The sequence below is a fragment of the Perna viridis genome, chromosome 11, assembly GCF_037379345.1.
Source record: "Perna viridis isolate PV_CMFRI_1.1 ecotype Kerala chromosome 11, ASM3737934v1, whole genome shotgun sequence".
In the NCBI taxonomy this organism is placed as follows: Eukaryota; Metazoa; Mollusca; class Bivalvia; order Mytilida; family Mytilidae; genus Perna; species Perna viridis.
The window spans coordinates 7,564,326-7,586,339 of NC_142455.1; the positions used below are offsets into that span (position 1 = coordinate 7,564,326).

Consider the following 22,014-nt stretch of genomic DNA (forward strand, 5'->3'; position numbering starts at 1 on the left):
TTAAGTTGTTTTATGAGTCTATACTATGAAATGTGTAATTATTCATTCAAATCTGCCTGTTCTTAGGAAATAATACGGCTTTTTACCCATGAATCACATTTTGCGTGATTCTTAGCTGGAGTACTACTTAATTTGTGACGTGTGACTAATACACCAATTTAGAGTGCACTGCTTGCCTAAATTGCTTTCAACTTGCAGGACGTCATAAAATGTTTTATTGTGACGTCACAAATGTCGCATGTTTTATCTCACCCACCACCTCACATGGCTAAAAATAGGAATATGCTTGTCGCTTTAGTGAGAAAAAAATTCTCAAAATGTCTCAAACATCCAACCTAAAAGCTGCAACATGTGGCTGAATAATAAATACATAAAATTTGTAAACAATACCTTAAGCCAAGGCTATGAAGATATGACTGAGTCGCTGCTCAGTAATAACAATGGTTATCAAAATGACTACTTTACTAGATTTGTTACCATGTTAAGAAAAGATAACTTACCAGTCCAGTATCCATTACCTGGTCCTCCTACTACAACATTACCATCCTATAAAATAGAAATCTATCATAAAAATCAAGTGGTGATTCATGCATGTCAAAAACCCACAAAAATCAATTTTAATTCTAATTCAGAAAGTTACAGACCACATAACCAGTCTTAGTTTGTCATTGGGATGTTGCACATTTCAGATAAAATTCAAATATTTATTTCATGATTTGATTGAATTATGTGGAAAATTGGAAGATAAATTAATGTTTTCTAAAAAATAGGGAATACACAGAAAGGACTATGGTTATGTAAGTGAAGGGATCTACACTTGGTTTTGGGCAGAATTTGTTGTGGATGGGCCAATGAATGCACAAACACATAAAGGAACAAAGTGATCACGGTAGGGCGTCTGCCACTTTTCCCTTCAATGCGTACATCATAATACAAAAGTTTACATCATTCATGGATATTTAATTTTGACACTTACCATATTAACATCAGCTGATGTGCCAGCCTGACAGAAGGCAGACCCACGTTGTTCATTTCCGTCATCATAACATGGCTCAACTGGTTTGTGATAAAACAAATTCTGTTTCAAAGCTACACATTTTCCAAGACCGCTAAAATTGATAGTGTATCTGTGAGCACATACCTGAAAATACATGTCAATGCAAAAAGTAAAATATATGTTGTTGAAATCTGTTTAAATCGAACCCATGATAGCCAGAAACCTGTATAAACATCTATTGACATTCCTTTGTAAACATGTTAGGTTTCAGTGAGTATTGAGCATGGGAAAAAAATTCCAATCAGATAAATTGCAAATTTCGATATGTAAGACAAGTGTTTCAATCAGAATTAGATTCACTTACTGTTTGATTGAGTATTAACTTTACAGAACAAGATAAGTAGCACTCCAGCTAAGGATCATGCAAAATGTGATTCATGGGTAAAAAGCCTACATATTTTTATTTTTGATATTTTGTTTGAAATGTTATAGTAAACAGAAATTAACATGTGGTTTTTCATATAACCTGCGCTCTTATGAGATAAAAATTATATAGGATGCACTGTAGATTTCAAAATTAAGGGATATAACTCTGTAAATGACGCTGATATACAATAGAATCTACTGGATTTCCAATGTTGATTATCTCCTAAAAGTAGGCTGATTTGAATGAATATTACACATTTCATAGTATAGACCCATAAAACAACTTAATCGCAAAAATAAAAATATGTACCCTTTTTTGGGGTGTATCACATTTTTCAGATTTTGCATGATTCTTACAAAGACAACTACTTAAATCTATGAAATAGACCCTAGTGTGCACATGTAAGACAAGATAAGCCTGAATGTTTTTTAGCAAGCTCACAGAAGCAACAGCCTGTTCACCCAAGCTGAACACATTATTCCAAGTCAACAAATTATCACTGTATCCCCTAAAAAATGTGCTGGTTGGAGAGGCAGTAACTACCAATTCTAAAATCTTTCTTTTGACTCAGGGATAAAACTGATGAAGAAGGTATGCTGAGGCAGTTAAAATACAGTACATTTTAATAAAACACTCCTCGACGTTAGCCATAGTCCAATGCCCTGGACAAGTAAAATGACTCTCGGGCTAGCAAAAAATCAATGTCAGTAGTCCAATAGGACAAGTAAACTTTTGATGGTCAGTCAGTAGTATAGTGTAAAAATCTATTTCAGTACGACCTTCAACTTTAAGAAATATATTCTGAAATGAATACAATGTATTCACAATGTCAACATTTGTTTATTCTTGTATGTCAACTTTTTCTTGACCTTTTGCCCTTTCGTGTCACCTCACACCTAAGTCACATTTACCAAGATGGATCTAACAATCTGCAGTATTTTCTAATGACTCAACATGTCACTGTGGCCATTATTCGCACGACTAAATGTCTTAATTTTTAATAAAAAATTTAATTAAATGCTAAATTTCACAAGATAATACCATAATAGGAACAAGAAAAGTTAATAAGCAATTGCAAAATAAAACATACAAATAATTTTTTTTATATTTTGCAGCATTGTTGTTCATTACTATTTTCCACTATTTGAGCTTCACAAAAGGAAGTTTGTTCCAAGGAATGTAAACATTCTATTCATCTGTTCATGATGATGGAAGATGGTCAGACAAAAATAAGTTACAGAGCCCCCTAATGTGGCAGAATCTGAAGTCCCAGTTCCTTCTTCTCCAGAAACCTGCTCTGACTCAACGGTACTTACCATATTTACGTTTGTCAAGTGTTTGTCATATAAAATGAACACTTTATACAAAATTTTAAAAAGTGTTCAACAGGTTGTCAAATTTGTCAATTTGATGCTTATAACAGTAAAACAGATATGAACACATTGCATTTCATTTTTAATTGTTACATTGGGTTTTCAGACATTGTTTAGGATGTCTTTTTGAAACATTATAATGACATTCCTCAGTGGATTTCCATTCCATACGATTTATGTGTATGTTAAATATTTTATTTCAATTTCAAGGGACATAATGTTAAAATTCCTAATCTTGTTCTCTTGATTCATGCTGACTGATACAAGAATTTATCTATCAGTCATATATTGTGAAAAGTTAATGTTTTCTTTTGATTTAAACAGGTTATGGTAACACTTTTGTTGAGTCAGACTGCCATTAGAGTAGTGATGAAGTTGAGGATGAAGAAGCAGATGAAAACAAGGTTCCAGAGGACACGTTGTTTAACTCAATTTTAAAAGACTATGAAGAATAGATTCGGATTTAAAATAAAATCAATAAAATTTTCATTGGTTTAGTTTTTATCTGAAATTTCTTTGGATTGGTAATTTGGAGTTCGGGCAAGTAATAATATTCCATTACTTGTCCAATAGGCTAGTGAGTCAGAAATTTGAAGGCAATGACTGATAAAAGTTTTAAGTGAAAGTGTCACTACTACATCAATATACCAATAATTTTCTTCAAACATGAAGCTGCAAGCATTGTCATGATAGGTACACCCATACTCATATGGCATTCCATCAAAGAAAACAGAAAGTTGTTACCAGAACCCAAAATTGCTTACAATGAAGGCCCAATCTATAAAGTCGTAAGTGATATTTGAAACCAGTTCATCTGTAATGGGAGCCAAGATTTTTGTAACAAACATTTTCTCTATAATTCCATATCAAGTGCCTCAAAATAGGAAATGATATTGGACAGCACCCAAAATCTCTTACAAAATATGCCTCATCAATATAGAGCCACACACCAAATTTGAAATATATCAATCGAGAACATTGATAATGGCATGAAAAAATCTGGATTGATGGGTGGAATGACAGACAAACAAAATGATTCATGGTATTACTGGTTCATTTCAGAAGCTTTAATGACTTTACATATTGTTTCACTAACCACAACATATCCACCTTTGCCACTAGATCTGACCACAGAACCAAACCACTGGTCCGTTCTATTACCAGGTATTGATGCAATATCATCTGAAATGAAAAGGCTAGTAAGAAAACTGTTTAGATACGTAACAAGTAAATATGTGTGATAGGTAAAGAGCAGTTTACTTTTTTTATAAACCTAACATTGAAAACAGAATTAATAGATATAAAATTTTTCTCTTAACATTAAAAAAAAATTGTCAAGTGTACACTTATCTGGAAAAAAAACTATTTTAATATTTCCTTTCGATTAATTTTTTAGATGATGTCTCAAGACCTTCACATTATTTGTAAATTATTATCATTGTTTGTAAAGTTATAAATTTATATTATAATATAAAGAGTGAATTTAACAATTCAATAACAATTCAAACTAAAACTCAAATTTCAATATTTCATATCTGCTCTGGTCTTCATCCCTGGATTATATTCTTTTGATTACCGCTAGAATCTTGGTTCCCTTGATTACTCTTAGCCTTGAGCCACTAACCTGAAGCCATTAGACATGAGACACATGTATACTTCAATTTTAGAGCACTATTAACAGTAATTGGGGGCATTTATGCAACCTGTATTAGACTGAAGAAACATAATAAAAATACTTTCTTTCTTCTTTCTACTTTCTTTTTATGAGCAACTCGGCGGGTGTTTCTAGAAAAGCAGAGGACGCTTACCCTACCGGTGCACCTGGTCCATGCTGCCAGTTTTTAGTGGAGTCCAAGTTGCTCATTTACTTTTGTTACTTTGTATGTATGATTTTAGTTACTTTATGTTCTTTGTTGTGTATGTCTGTTTTCCATGTCTGGTCTTTGTCCCTTGATTACATTCTTTTGATTACCGCTATAACCTTGGTTCCCTTGATTATTCTCTTAGAAATAACCAGAAGTTTCAAAGTATTTTCACCAACAAATAAGTGGTTTGTGACATCAATGTAATTACACCAAACAATAAGGAAGTGTGCTGCTACTTGTACGTCGTTAAGTACTTACACAAATGTACATGTAAGTATTGGAAAACTGTAAGAATCAGGCAAAATGAAAAAAAAAACATGAATATGATAATGTAGGCACATATAATTTATGCCTATTGAAGATGAATTGACAATTTGTTGGTCTTAGGTCAGAAGATTTAAAAAAAAAAAGCAAGTTCAAAGTTACATTAAGATCATGAAACTGCAGTGCTTTTTAAAATAGTATATACAGATGCACCTCTAATAATTGACACAAATAATAGACAAAAATTGAATGCCATTTCTGAATTTCAGATAACAGTAAGGAAGAGATTTCATAGAAAGACTTTTGAGTTTTTTTCCACCATGATTCCCTCACTGCCTGATTCTTAAAGACAATAGCATTTTATATGTAGTTAATTGGTATGTGCTTAGTATGAAGTTAACCTTTCAAATGATGTTTTATTCATCTCTTCAAAATACAAAGTCAAGGGTTCAAGTTTGCATTTGAGGAAATGAAGTCCTGGACCTTTGTAGATTTCAAATCTCATGTCCATCTGATGTCAAACAAAGGTCATCATTTGAGATACAAGGACTTATGATAATGAAATCTTTAAATTCCCAAGTGAGTATGGAGGATCCCAGACTTTATACAATGTACCTTCACTAATTTAAGGGGTACACAACAGTTAAGGGAAATAACTCAGTAAAAATCATTAAAATGTTTCATTTTGTGACATTCTGATATCTTACTTAAAGCATCTTAGTGATCAAAACTTTCGTTGATGAAGCTATTATAACTTAATTGAAATTATTCCCATGAAACATGAGGTTAAAATTTCTTGAAATTTATGTTATTTGCTTCTTTTATCAAAGTAAACCACTGAATAAAATTTCAAGAAATTTAAAAAAAGCCAAATAAATTTTAGAAAAGACGTAAGGTACACCAATGTATACTCTTGAACCCCTGGAAGTACTTGAAAGTACATGTAACAATTACCACAAAGAATTTAATTGTAATTTGAACACAAAATCACCAGAGATAAAAGGGCAACAACTTTGTCACACTATAACAAGAAAGCACCAAAATTATAAGAGGTAGGGCCACGAAAATGAGAAAACCAACCATGCAAAAGATAAGTTTTTGAATACTTGAATGTACAATAACAGGTCATTTTTAAATAAAAACATGCTAACTGGTAAAAAATTAAAACATATTGTGAAAGTACTATTGTTCGTGAGGTACTAATTTTCGTTGTTTTCAAGAGTAACCCATTGATGTGTTTACTGAAATGCTCAAAACCACAAATTCAAGAATCCACAAACTTGTGTATCTTCCCTAATTTACGAATTAAAGTAGTTTCACAGTATCTTCAGAAGGTACACACAAAAAGGAACTCTGCATGTCCTATCTTTGGTCAACTTCCACCAAATAATTTGATTTGACCACAATCAAGGGCAATAACAATATTTTGTTTACAGAAATATAAATGTAAAAAAATTACTATGTAGGAGATGAGGTACCTTGACAAGATAATAGGAAAGACTACCAATTTAGCCTTGGTAATTCATTGACAATATATTAGGCCAAAAAAAAGATAAAAATCTTGGTTCCTGCTACCAGCAAGAAAAAAAATGGATAATCAGGTAGGGAAATCATTCTATTTTTCAAAAACATTTTACATTTAGTTAATGGGAAACAATCTAGACTTTAATAGTGCTTGAGTCAAAATAGCCATAAAATGTTTAGGGTAGGCACAAATAAGGGTAGGTAGGGCAGCAGGAAACAGACATATATTCTTTTTGCCTAATGCATGGACTTTGTGTACATATATGGCTTAATATATTCGTTGTAAATTGGATCTGACACTATTATAAAAAAAATAAAATCATTACTAATAAGACTGAAACTTTTATAGAAATGTAATGAGGCAAAAAAAAAACAAAACTGATATGTTTCCAGTCACCCTACCAACCCTCCTTCATACCCCCACTCCCCCCACCTAAAGATTTTTGTTTATGATTTTGAAAAACAAAGTTAAAAAGCCTCCCACTGTCTTACAGAAAATAAAGCCAAAGATATATTTTTTCTATCCTAGATGGAAAAACAAAGAGTTAGACGTACTAATTGTTTATATTTAGAATTGATTGAAAACACATGTGTGAGTGTGGTCTTCTCTTGGCCATGAACTAAGTCTATTACATGTTTAATCTTTACAGATTTGTATTCTTTTGTATTCTGAATTTGTTGTCATACTTATTTTATTTCAAAATAAAAAAAAATTATATAAAGTTACATTTTTTTTAAATCCATACCTACCAACCCAACAAAATTTTAGAGGCCTGAGAATTACTAAGGGCAAATTTCTGTTTATCACTAATCTGTTACATACAGAGGAATATAACTAACATTTTAAGAAAATTTATTTTGTCAATCATTGAATTAACCAATAATACTTCCTAGTTATAATGTTTTTATAAGGAAAGACGAAATTCTGTTCAAAAACCTTTCCCTATTTCTATATTTGGGCATGATGTTGCACACTTAATCCTCACTTCTACATCAACCTACGGCCTATCTATATAAAGCCCCATACCAAATTAAAAATCAATCCATCCAATAGGTATCAAGATAATCAAGACAAAATGACAGAAAGCAGGAAAAGGTTGTATCCCAATATACCTCCCACTATCTAAAATAGGGGGAGTTCATAAATTTAGTATTATCCTTGCTCTCATAAAAATACTTACAGTTTCCAATTATTTATAAAATTACCATACATGTAGAATGCATTGAAAGCAATAGCTTTTTTTTATAATCAAACTCAGAGAAAGAGGCCTAGGGTGTGACAGATAAAGACTTTTTTATGTAACTGTTTACCAAAAAACTTGTTGACATGGTTGTTGTTTCCATATTTAATTGAATGTATATGCTACATCAATATAATCACAAACCTCCTAGCTTGAATTACCATTTCAATATTGAAAGAACAAGAAATCAATATTCTTTTACATGAGAGAACACAAAAAAACTGGTAAAATATTGGTAATCCTACTGGGATATCTGGCATATACACCAACAAAGAGCAGATAACTCAGTGAAATCAATATAATAAAATTCGTTGAGCTTAAACCATCAAATTGTATTTTGTAAAGGATCTTATTATCCATTATGGCTGTCAGAGCAATTTTTTCTTCCATTTCTCATGATGGATTCATCAGTTTCCTAATGATGTGTAGTAAACAACATATATCCCACTGTGACCTACAGATCACTGTGATTGGAACCAATGCAGCAGGGCTTCCAATAGCATGTAGCATCTGCCAATTTTGCCAAAAAAAAAAAACTACCATTGAGGTTTAAATTCACTTTGGTGCACAAACATTTTATAACTATTTTGGCTTTGGCACCACTAATTAAAGCCAGGATCGTTTCCCCCTTAACTCAATGTTCAAATATTTGTTTAAAAATAAAATAATTTCCCTATCTTCCTATCCCATTTTTTTTTTGGTGGTAACAGGAAACAAGACTATCATTGTTTTTTTTCTTACCTGACTCTGCCTGTATTTGATAGGCACATGTATCCTCACACCATGTATTGAAGGAACATTTAAACAAGCCCCCTATCTCATTACCATTCCTCACATACTTAGGTGCGCCTACTAATAATCTGAAATAGACAGAATAACAAGAAGTTAATTTAAAATTTTTGTAAGAAACATTAAGTTTTGGTTATTACAGAGAAAATTAAAATATCAGTTGATACCTAAAATACATGTACTTGTTTATCAGCAATTTGTCATTTTTTCTCTTACAATTATTGTCTGATATAATACATCTTATGTTTAGGCAGTGATACTAAAAAAAATCTGGAAATTTCTGATTATAATGCTTCGTCAAATCAGCTGTGGCATTGTAACTACAATTTTGAAGTCTACACAGAACATCACGTCACGATTACCAGGCTCATTCAGGGATCGACACTAACAGTAGTCCAGTAGTCCTGTACCACCCTAATTTTGGAGAAGACTCCCTAAAAAATTTTCTTTAGTAGTCCTATGGACTATCTAAAGTTTGTCTTATTTTTAAATTGCAGGCCTATAAAAATATTTCTGAACATGTGAGCAATAGCAAGCATACTAAAATCTTAACATTACCATGGCATAGAGAGTAGAGTAGAATAGGCTGAAGGAGAATCAGTTTCTATAATGAAATCTGTGAAAAATTTTGAAAAATGTAAATTGACATAAAACCTCCTCCTGTGTAACTTAATCGTATACCGCCTAGTGATAAGAAAGTCACATCAAGATTTTAAAAATCAACTGCATCAAGAGTTCAACAACGCTAGTGTGATTAGTGCTTGGTTGAAAAGTACAAGGTGAAATATCAGACCTACTACAGTCATTACTATTAGACATAGAATAACACATATTTCATGCTGAATAAAACATGTTTTTTTTATGTGATCTGGTTATTAAGTAATAATACTCCATGGTTTACATGTTTTCATTTCTTTAATCTGTTTTTCATTAGAAGGTCTTTAATTTGTTTCATCTGCTTTTTGTAAAACCTTTATAAATATACTGTGTGTACTGGTAATAAGGCCAAACAATAGAATGTCTGTTTCCTGCTACCCTAACTACTCTAAACATTTTATGGCCATTTTTGCTCAAGCACCATCAAAGTCAAGATTGTTTTCTAATTTACACAATGTAAAATGTTTTTGAAAGATAAAATAATTATCCTACCCACCTCTCCTTTGCTGGTAGCAGGAAACAAGATTATTATTTTTTTTTTGGCCTAATGGATTAATAAAGTTAATAAAATTATAATATCTATGTAAGATGTACTCTGAACAGTTTTTTTTTATACATTAACTTACAATGTATTATTATATTATACATTGAACAACTGTCTTTGTCTCATTTCCTTAACAATTTGTGAGTAATAGTGAAAAAAGGGGATTACAAAATGTTCAAAATGGCCTAACTCAAAAACTATAATTATGGATCTTGCTAAAAAAAAAAGCTTTTCTGAGTGTAGCATGATACAAACACAGTGGTCGAACCCTAGTGAGGGCAGAACATTAGTTTTTGACACACTCAAACTTGAGACCTACAATTCATTATGGATACAACAAATGTTTTGGACACTATCTGCACAACATTTTAAATTCAATTAAAAATGTTTAAAATCAGACCAAAAATCTTCAAATTTGAAAACCATATGAGATATCTGAAATCTGATTGAAAAATGCAAGCAGGGATTTTTATCAGGAATCAAATAAAAAAAAATTTTGACATTGGACCAAAAATAAACAAGAATCTGCCAGGAGCCTGAATCGCCCACCTGGTTAAATAATAAATATTTGCCTTTCAAGGGCAATAACAAGGAGTTGTGCGACAATTTGACTCAAAAAAGACTTCTGTAAGACTTATCATAAGGATCATTTCATCAATTGAATGTTTCTTTCTATATATTATAGTTTTCAGAAATTGGATGAAATCTGCTGAAAGACCATTTTCTACCTTTCAAGGGCAATAAATCTAACAAGGATTCATCTGAAAACTTTGATCCAAATGCAGACATTTGTAGACCTTATAATAAGGATCATTTCGGCAATTGAAAGAATATGGCTAACCCTAAAGGTTTTGGAGATATTTGAGAAAAACTTTCGACTAACATCTGTTCAATTTTTATTAACAGCAGCCATGTTTTTCGATAAATTTTTTCAATAATTTAAAAATTGTAAATTTCCTTTTATTGAGTTACTTTCCGTATTATAGCCTGAAAACCCTAGCATGTAACACACCAGGGGTACCCCATTCTACCATCTGGGGCACACATCCCAGCTATTTCAAACCTTAGAATCGGTCACAATGTGTGGACTACAGACAAAATTTATGACTAAAGTGCTGGAATCTGTTAGCATCTGACAGAATTGAAAAATAATGAATCATGCTCATACAAAATATACATGAATATGATTATGTGGTTAAATAGTTCATGGTTTATTGAAGATGCCAGAGGAAGCAGAAAAGCGAGTTCAGAGATACATAGAGTAATAGTTGTGTCTCTTTGATGCATTTCATAGCATTTCTATCTTGAATTACTCACACTTAACATTAACTTTTCTGCATTTCAAACAACTTCCATCAAAAGTCTTGTGTGTTTTTTTTTTCCCACCATGATTTCCCCACTGCCTGCATCTTACAAAGAATAGTAATTAATACTTATCCTTATATTTTTTGGTTTTTTTTCAAAATTAAATGTGAACTCTATAAGAGTATGAAAATCAAGACTTGTTAAAACATCTCTGTGAGTCACATTATTTGAAGTTGCCAGGATGTAGGGTGTTGCCAGTTGAATCATTTCCTTTAAAAGCATTGATAAAAAGCTATTCACAAGCATTTTTGCATCTGTCTTATAAATAGATGAACCATAAAACATTGAATCAATTTGTGTAGTTTAATTGTCAATTAGTAAATATTATAAGCACATCTATGGAATTTGAGTGTATGTTACTATGAAATTCGGTATTCCTCAACCAATAGTTCTTCAACAGTATTTGATACAAATGCTTGATTTGATAAAGAACTTGATAGAATCCATCATCTCAATGACGGATATAGCAGTAGCATTATCATCACTTTCTAAACATCAACAGACATATTGATAATAAATTACCATGATAATTTACTATACATTGACTTGTAGTAAATATTCTGCAATATCACAATAATGCATTTCATTTGATGTTTTCATTAAAATCATTTGGTTAGAAATTCTGACAAATAATCAACAATAGCAACCAACAAAAAATGAATCCCTAGAAATCACTGGCGAGGGGAGGTACCTTGTACATTGTAAGTGGCAGGATAGATTACTATTAAAATGTATAAGAAAGTTTAGGATTTTTTTTTTGGCAAATGGCAAGAAAAAAGTTAAGTGACTAATTTTTTTTTATAATTTTAAAGCATTAGTAATGTAAAAATATTTTTTTACAATTTTACTGAATGAGTAATATGGATTTCCCCTATGTAAAATGTATATCCTGGAAGCAATTACTGGTGTGTGATAATAAAAGACTCATAGACAGCACTAAAACTGAGATAAGTCCATATATAGCCAAATAATTAAATAATTGTCCAAAACAGATGGGCAAGTCAAATATACCCCTGCAACTTGTTGCATAGAATAAAATTATTAATTATTTTATGAATACAAAGTTGGAATCAATTCTGTCCAAGAATGAGCCCAACTTAGGCCAAACAAAATATTATATTGGTTTCCTGCTTCATGTCAGAATAAAATAGGATAGGTAGGTAGGGATTTTGTTTTTTTTTTTCCAAATATTTTTATGTTGATGAAAGCTGAAGTTAAATAGTGCTTCATCAAAAAATGCCCATTAAAATGTTAGGATAAGTATTTTTGAGAGAACAAAATAGGAGGGTAGGGAAACAGGAAACACAAATATTTCTTTTTTGGCCTTATTTAGTATTTAATGTACACAAATGAGCACACAATCACCACCAACTAGTTTACTTAACTTCCAAAAATAACATAGCTCAGCATCCCTTAACACCACCACAAGATAAAATAATCAATGACAAATGTTAATGATCTCCTAGCCATTAAATTATTTGAGGATACAAATTGTGTAACACATATTTGTGGTAAAATGTGGTGTGAAGTGACAGATTGTATCTACCATGCACCTATTCATACTACAGGCAAAACAATGGCAAACATCTTAATTCACTATTGTACAGGGACCTGGACTTTTCATCATATTGAATCAATGGCTTACAAAAATACACAAAAAAACATCAGTCCTAAGTAAATTTGAGTGTCAATGAAAAAAGTAGGATTGATTGATTGATTGTTGCGAGGTAGCAAGAATCAGGGTAAACGAAGTTTCAAAGGTCTTAGGCCAAAAATGAGAGTTCTGGTCCTCATACTTACACTGGTTTAAAATCAAAGAACCCTTGATTTTAAATTTACTCCAATCAGCAAGTGTACATCACTTCATGAAATTCCATTTTAGTGTTTACATTCAGACATCTAGATTGTTTCTATTCCTGAATATCACTAGGCCAGTGGAGGTTATATTCTGTATCCTCCAAGTAAAAAAGCAATGAACTTTGGTGAAGTAAATTAACCGTAATATCAAGCATCACATGTGAGGCTACAAAACGTAACAATAGATGTAGGCCCATAGAAATTGGCCAGGGAAGTGAATTCAAAGTGAAAGTAGCCTTCAAATTGAAATAAAAAATATATGATTTAAAAAACCAAGAAAAAATTTAAAAAAAAAAAAGAAAGTTATTTACAGCATCTAGACCTAGAACACTGAATTATTTTTATTTAACAAATGGACAACCATTTACCTATCCTATCTCACCTCTTTCAGTCATCATCTCTTTTCAATGCCATAAGAAAGAAGTATACATGTTAGTATGATGCTCGGCTGTAGGCTGTGCCTATCATATTATAAATGTTTGAAACTGAAATTTAACAGTCTCTAGTAAAATGAACTTTGAAAATTTGGACAAGTACCAGTGCTGAGGTCTATACAACTTTAGTGTATATTTGATGATTCTCCACAATTTACCTTTAAATACTTCACATGTGATTAAAGAGATAAAAAGTGTAAATACTTAACCAAACATAGTGTCAGTGAACTCAGAAAGATTACAGAATATACAAACATGTTCAAATAATCTACAAATATGGACATAGGTGTGTATAAATATAGTGAGGGTCTAAGTGCAAATATGTACCTATATGTAGAACAGTACATAAGTAGTATGTATTAACACTGTACATGTACCTCATCCTGTATAATATGCAGGGATTCACATTCAAGGAAGCTAACACTTGCTGTTTTTTTTATAAAGGACATGTTTCTGGGGCCAATCGAATTGGGGAAGGCATAGATTCCTTCAGGACTAATAACATGTAGTGTTTACGGAAACAATGTTCAAATTGTTCATCATTTCACAATTAAGATTTTCATAATAGATGTTTTGATGAAACAAAGCACATTTTGCATTTTTATGAATCTATAATAGTATGATACATCTGTAAGGGGGAAAAGTAGATTATTCAGGGAAGTATTTGTTAATTGCAAAGATGGAACTTATTGTTATAAATACATTGTACATCTGCCTTTAAATAATAAATCCACATTTTACTCAACAAAATATACTGGCTGTCATAAGCAACTTATGGAGAAAATATCTCTTAGTAACTTGCATTCCAACACTTTTATTTCATATTCAAGGCATTTAAAAGAAAATAATCACATTTAAACAGCTAAACTGTCAAGAACATTCACATTATTAACAAAACCAGTTTGGGATATACATATACATGTACTACCATTTTGCATCACTTTCTTTTGATATTTTAGACTAATTTTATCCCTTACTAACAAGGTCCATAGACTGCCATTAGATTTTTCACAACTGGGTAGGGTTGTTGTCTTTTTGACACATTCCCAAAAATCAACTGTCGTCTTTAAACATTATGCATTACATACATGTAAAATCAATACTAATTACAAGACATTTAATAAACCATAATTTATGATAGTTCCAAACCATTCCTTACAAACCACAAACTAAACGCAAGTAGGAGGTACGTTGTATGTGTACATGTACACTGTATATACCAAATACATGTACTTGTAGGCTTATCATCCATGCATGTCATCAGTGCTGACAGAAAAGGTACAAAATGTACAATAACAATCATTCAATGATAAACTTTAAGCATGTGCATGTACATTGTACATGTATGTACATGTATCATCAAAGAAGTTTGTTCATCCTTATAGGCAAGCTAGTACAAAACTACTTGTTTGTACATGTGTACTGTTCAATAAATTTTAATATTAATATAAAGGCTTCCTTAGCTTTAAGTAATATTTTGTATTCAGTTTAATGTACATTCAATACATTACTTATTTTGCCATGTCTGGTCTTTATCCCTGGATTACATTCTTTTGATTAGCGTTATAACCGTGGTTCCTTTGATTACTCTTATTATAGAACTGAGCTGTCTTAACACAATTTTTAAAAATTGAAACCAAATAGGCTCTGATATACCCCTAATTGTGTCTTTGAAAGACACTTGCCTCATCAAAACAAAGCCAAAGGAGGGGTAATACATTTGTACATGTATACACAAATGATATAAAGAATACATACATTTTGCTCCACTTTTCAATACATGTATCTGTTTCACATAATGCACTAAGAGAAATAATACTAGACAGACAGGCAGACAGAGAAATAACAAGTACATGTAAGCAAATCTCTTTCTAAGAGACAAAGCTAAATTCATTTGAGAATTCTTACAACTTAAAAAGTAAATGAAAATACTTATTACCCTTAGTTATTCATTTACATGTCAAATATTACATTTCTTAATTGTGGAATTTACATTAACACAATTTATTAACTACTACCAGTCCTCATGATATTTTTTAACTGAAAGTATGAAGTCTAAAGATGCTAAAAGTACTGGTGGGCCTGTAAAGACAACATTACTGCAATATTTTTTTCTTTCCACATAAATGACAATTTAAACTTTTCTAGCAGGCTGTACTGCAATAGCACTGAAGCTCAGCAATAATCGCAGGTGGATCTAAAATTATACCTTTCTACATGTACCATACCCTAAACAGATCTACCATGAATAAGACCAGTCTTCCCTTACAGATAAGTTTATCTAAATTATTCAGGAAATAAAAGGGTGAATTGTACATACAATTAACTCTGTATAGTGGTGTATTATATCCTTTGTTAATCATGCATAGAACTGATAATTTGTTGAATATATAAACCTTAGGCTTGTTAACATAGTTTGTCTGGATATTTTCTAAGTGATACATTAGTGATCATTATGGGAGAATTATGAACAGGTTTAGCTGTTATCTGTACATTTTGTACATGTACATGTAATTCACACAATGTCTGAACATTCCAGTGCCTTATGGTGATTTACATTTTTATAACTCAATTTTGAAAGTGGGCAGGATTCATATAAGGATCATGGTGTCCGTCCATCTGTCCACACCTTTTTCACTACAGTTTTTCTATGCATGTACTAAGCACAGTCAATTGATAATTTGAGAGAAGCTATATAAGGAATGCTGTTTCAAAGAATTATATTTCAGAATAAAGTAATATCAACTTCCTGACTAATGACCTTGTCTATGCATGAACATGTACCAGTATTTTGACAATATGATTTCAGAAAGTAGAGTTGGAGAAAAGTGAGTTATTTTCTAAAAAAAATAGGAAATTGACTATCTCATGAATGATTTCACAGATACCATCTCCACCAATTAATAAAGAACATATACATACGTGTACTTTGATTCATATATTTTGATATTAATAACAGTCAAGTGTATATTTAGTATTTCTCAGGAAACGACACTTGATGTTAACATACCAAACAACTTAGAACTCAAGTACAAGAAGACATTAAAATGACCTTTGTCATCAATGCTGGTACAAGGAACTAAATGGATCTACCAATTACTGATTCACTAACATGGGTTTGTGCCCGACCCAACCAAACCTAAACAACCCTCCAGTGATGTGCATATTCAGCACTATATTTCTAAGTACCATTAGCTAATAATTTAATGAAGAGTAGCACGATCACAGAAAATAGGACATTTGAGTGACCTTGTTCACCCAGTTCAAATTACATATACATGCATAAGGACGTAATTGAATGTTTTTTTTTATGTATTTCAACTATTTTTTTTCTAAAAGCTTTTGAATTTGTTTATAAACCAAGTTTGTATTGTAGTATTAAGGATTAAATATACACAATTAAAATGTTGATCTGACAATAATAAGAAAGAAGTTATTATCTTATATTCTTTTAAATGGAACATGGGAGGGATGCTAAATACCCTCTAATTTGTAGTCTAGCTGAGATTTCCCAACTCAACATTTTCAAAACACAAAGCAATGAGACGTAAATTGCTTAAATCAGGAAAAAGTAAATGGAAAAAAATGCAATTACAGTATATCACACAAGTACCTACATATATACATGTACAACACAAAAGCAGAGATCACTTTGGGAGGGGGTCTTGGGCAAATGGCCCATTTTAGTGTAAAAATAATGCATTATTCATATTGTAAGCCATTGCATTACAATGTTTTTGAAATTACCCCTTTCATGTCACAAAAATGGGTGGCTTGAGACAGGTCATTGACCCAATATGGGAAAATTCAGGACTTACATGTTTTTTTCTGCAAACACAGCTGTATCCCCAAGAAATAAGCTTTAAAAGATGTGAAAGCAACACATTTTAGACTGTACAGGTCATTACACGTATGTATGACATGAAATTATTATAGAAAGAGTAATCAAGGGAACCAAGGTTATAGCGGTAATTAAAAGAATGTAATCCAAGGACAAAGACCAGAAATGGAAAACAGACAAACACAACAGAGAGCATAAAGTAACTAAAATAATACATACAAAGTAACAAAAGCAAATGAGCAACTCGGACTCCACTAAAAACAAGAAGCATGGACCAGGTGCACCAGTTCTAATATGTTAGACAGCAAATAGTGAGAATACGAGGAAATACATATTTTAACAGATTTTTTTTTTATTGTGAGTAAATTCAGGTAATTGAAACTTAAAATCCACTCAATCTAATAGAATCTGTACAACATTATAATGTCAATCCTAACAAATAAAGGATTAAAAGGTAAAAATTTAAAGTATCCCATCACCAGTGGTGAGGCTATCAGGTATCATTCTATCATCATATTTCTTTCAATAAAATTATTACACCCAGTAAATGGCTCATAAACTCATATTGATGTTGACACACTACTACACCTGGACAAAATTTTACTTCTTAAATGACTGGGAGAAAATGAAAAAATGTTGTCCTATTTATGAAAGTTAGGACAAGTGACGACAAGACAGGAGCATTGATTTAGCACAATCATCAATTATAATGAAATGAAAAGGATACATATGAATGTTTGCGTAAAATCAATACACACATTGTGACATGTATATAAAGAGACAGCATAGAATTGCCATAGATCAGTTTAGTCAAATTATATACATGTACAATGTATATTGAATCATTGCCATCAGCATTTCAATTTGACATTTTTTACATAGGACGCTTACCCTACCGGTGCACCTGGTCCATGCTCCCAGTTTTTAGTGGCGTCCGAGTTGCTCATTTGCTTCTGTTACTTTGTATGTATTATTTTAGTTACTTTATGTTCTTTGTTGTGTATGTCTGTTTCCCGTGTCTGGTCTTTGTCCCTGGATTGCATTCTTTTAATTACCGCTATAACCTTGGTTCCCTTGATTACTCTAACAATATTTTACATGATACAGGACAACCAACTGTTTCAATATCAAATAAGGACTCTATTTTCACCACAGATTTTACATATGGAATCAATAACTATGACATTGCAGCTTCTGCACAAAAATATTTTCCCACAACACAATCATCAATTACTATAATACAGTATGACAAAACAAAGAAAAACATCAAACACATGTAGGTAGAGGAGTGATCTCTGTGGAGCATATGTTATGACTGTACAGTAATATTCCTCAATGTCTAGGTGATGTAATGCTTTCAAACATTGACACAGTAAAACAAGTACATTTATAAGCCCATATAAGCATCAGGCAGAACATAAGAATTGTTAAACGGTACAATTGTACATGTATGAGTTACCAGTATGTACTACATGTACATGTAAGTAAACACTATAAATACATTCTTTTTGCAATCAATTTGACCAAGATCTAGGCAGTGTTCTCAATAACTTTTAAAGTAGGTGGAAGAAAATTAAAAGTAGGTGGCACCATTGAGGCCCTGATTTAACAAAAGATACCTATTTTTTTTAGCAACAAAATAGCCAGCCCCAATGTCAAGATAGATGGCGAAATCACCGGTCTCCGGCACTTATTGAGAACCCTGTCTAGGGATCTTAAGGGTATAAGCACATGTATGAAAATTTACTAATAACTTAAAAAAAAAAAAAAAAACAGTCCACATACACAAATGTACATGTAACAAGTGAGATCTAAATTCATTTAATGCAATAACTAGTCCATTGATAATTGTTACAAGTTTCATGTTTATGTACCATTAAAACGATCATAGAAACTAAACAAAATGTGTGTAGATGTAGATTGATGCAATTAATCTTCTTAAAAGAACAATGTACTACTGTACTACATGTACATGTAGTTATTCATTTTTCATACATGTACTTAAGTACAAAAAAAACATTAAAAAAGGGCAAAAACAAATAATGAACAGGATGAACTTATACAAATATACCCGTTTCTGCAAGCTATCAGCTATATAATATCTGTACATTGTACATGTACAAGAACTTAGAATACATGCACACATTTAATTTCAGTAAAATACAAATGCACTTTTAATTTATGAATATGTACAAAAATGTACAAGTACATGTATAATTTGGAACCATTGCTAAATGTACATGTTAGAATCAAAGCTGTCATGTTGTAAGACAACTATTGTTCATTGAAAGAGCACAGAAACATGACATTACATGTACATCAAACTTATAATTACATTTTTTCCATCCATAGTGTACATGCAAGTGTTGCAGATGCACCGTAGATTATGAAGATGAACAAAGTAAAAATCCAGAATGAAGTAGATACATGTATGTGCAAGGCACCAGCAAAAGTGGATGACACAATAAAAGTTTAAGAGTACATGCACAGGGTACATTTGTACATTGTACATGATGTACTTGTATATAAAATGTACATTTGTACATGCCTTAGTAGTGATCATAATATCTTAATAACTGTACTCAGAAAGAAAGTATTACGCACTTACTTGAATTAAATGACAATATCAACTACAATTTCATGTTATCATTTCTGATCTTAATTGTTCAAACAATACTTTAATGGCTGATGACTGATAAACGTATGGCAAAGCCAAAGTAAACACCTAACCGCCCTGGTCAGATGTTATCTTTAATGTAGGTCAAATATTCATTAACTTCATAATTAACTCAGAACGAGAAAATTAATTTACAGTGACAGTAGGGAAAATGTAATTTTGTTATTGTATAATTAGCTTAAGAATTGTCAATGAGAAAGGAACTGAAGTTTATTGTCTACATGTTCACAAAATATACTTCCTTAAAAGCAGAAAATGCTGTCATTGATGTTTTATCAGCTATTGCTAAATAAATGCATAACCTAGAGAATATTTATGGAAACACTGCAACAGTATTTTTTGCCTTTTTTCTGCGTTAAAGAGCTGAGGAATTAGCTTGTTCACAACCTTAAATTCCTTGAAAGATGTCAGTACTTCAAACTTTTTATTAGTTAGAAAAAATTATGCCAGCAAACCTGTTGTTTTACCACTATGAATACAATGTTATGATACATAAGAATTAAAGGCTGAGCTTCATTTTTAAGGTGCCCTTTTTACAATTATTAGGGAGAAAAACTTGTCAGCATGTACATGCATCTAGTACATGTACCTGTCAAATCTTTAATACAGTACTAAGAAAAAGCCTTCCACAGGGATAACACCATTGTCTATGTAAATTCAGAATTAGTTACTAAATGCATCTAAATTCTAGTCTACACTTATGCATTTTGAACCACATTATAGATTATATCATATGTATCTGGAACAAGGCATGTTACATGTATTTACATTGAAGAAGCCAATACATGTACATGTACAAAATGTATGTTACATATAGTACAACACTTTGAAACAATGTTTAACAGAAAAAGTACAATTGTAAATGCATTTGGCAATGTTTGGAAAAACATACTTAAATACTTTACACTGATTATTCTAACAACTTAAGCACCAAAAATCTAAATTAACACAACAAAAGATTCTCTCATAAAAGCAACTTTTAAAATATGGGCAAAATATCTGCATAAAGCTTGGATGTGAACACTTTCATTTCACACAAAATACAGCACGAGACAACAATTTCAAGGCATTCTTGGACATTTCATACTAATAACAAATTGCACAGTAAATTCCTTGAAAAAATTTTCTTACAAAAATGATTCCTGATATCAAAGATGTCTTTCATGTTGGGCAAACTTTGACTGGTTCGCATTCATTAATTCAGGAAGCAATTATACAGACTACATGTAATACGGAACTGTAAACCACTGTTTTAAGTTTTTTTTATAAATACATATGTAATGGTCTGGCATTTTCTCTGTGCATGTTCTGTAACTCTAGTGGTATAACATGACAATGCAATTTAGTTGCTTTATATAGTTACATGTACATATGTATAAGGCCATTCTGAATCAGTTCACACATTATCTTCATGTACAAAGTACATTGGCAACATGTACATGCAACTGTACCTAATAAAACGTTTTCTTCACCTTATAACAGTGGCTATATATATGCTTACATATCCTCTTCTGGTAGTAAGCTATCATCTGCCTTTTGAATCAGTTTTTCATCTTCTGTCCGATTTTTTTGCCGACTTTACTGTCCCGTCCGGTGCCGCGGTAATGATTTTCGGACGTATTTTACAAAAATCAATAATCATTAAACGATAAGAACATTTTTTATGCTATTAAACCAAATAAAAATATCGAATTCTTTTAAAGACTGAAAAGGGGCACTGTGTCTATTAAAAAAATAAGTTGAAACTAAACTTACATATTCTCAAGGACGTCGCCGACAGAATTTGTAATTTGATGTTCTGCTACTGAAAATCCAAAGTAGCTATCACCTTCTCCTTTTCGAATAAATGGTATTTTCGTGTCTATATTGAATGCACTAACACTGGCAATACTCAAAATTATAAGCAGTCCTATGTTTTGACTAGCGGCCATTGTCAACTGTCCCAATTAATTCGCACCTGTCCCACGTGAAATAACGAGAATCACCGGGCGCAATGATCCAACTTTCGTTTTATTGTTTTCAAATTTAAATATTTTGAATCTAAGTAAATTTCATTCCATTAAAATGTTTTAATCATATAAAACAGCATGGTTTAGTGTATTAATCATTTTAAATCAATAAAAACATGTCTATTATGCGTCATGAACCATTTATTGTCA

The 22,014-nt window shown here is 31.6% G+C and overlaps 1 protein-coding gene and 1 long non-coding RNA gene across 4 annotated transcripts in view; one reads left to right on the forward strand and one right to left on the reverse strand.

The window, feature by feature from the left end:
- LOC148602816 (integrin alpha-6-like) overlaps positions 1-21,939 on the reverse strand; it is a 58,554-nt gene extending 36,615 nt beyond the window's left edge. For 2 of the 3 annotated variants that reach the window (XM_088554032.1, XM_088554031.1), the window contains exons 1-5: positions 21,611-21,939; positions 8,433-8,551; positions 3,894-3,979; positions 977-1,141; positions 501-546 (exon numbers count right to left, since the gene is read on the reverse strand). In XM_088554032.1, the coding sequence (XP_088410158.1) occupies positions 501-546; positions 977-1,141; positions 3,894-3,979; positions 8,433-8,551; positions 21,611-21,786 (592 nt within the window). In that variant the 5' untranslated portion in view covers positions 21,787-21,939. The remainder of the gene's footprint in view (positions 1-500; positions 547-976; positions 1,142-3,893; positions 3,980-8,432; positions 8,552-21,610) is intronic. The other variant, XM_088554033.1, reaches the window with a different exon arrangement.
- Positions 651-3,247, forward strand: LOC148602817 (uncharacterized). The gene is made up of 3 exons (XR_015916923.1): positions 651-889; positions 2,540-2,732; positions 3,122-3,247. It is a non-coding gene; the product is annotated as an uncharacterized LOC148602817 (long non-coding RNA).
- Positions 21,940-22,014: the final 75 nt, after the last annotated feature.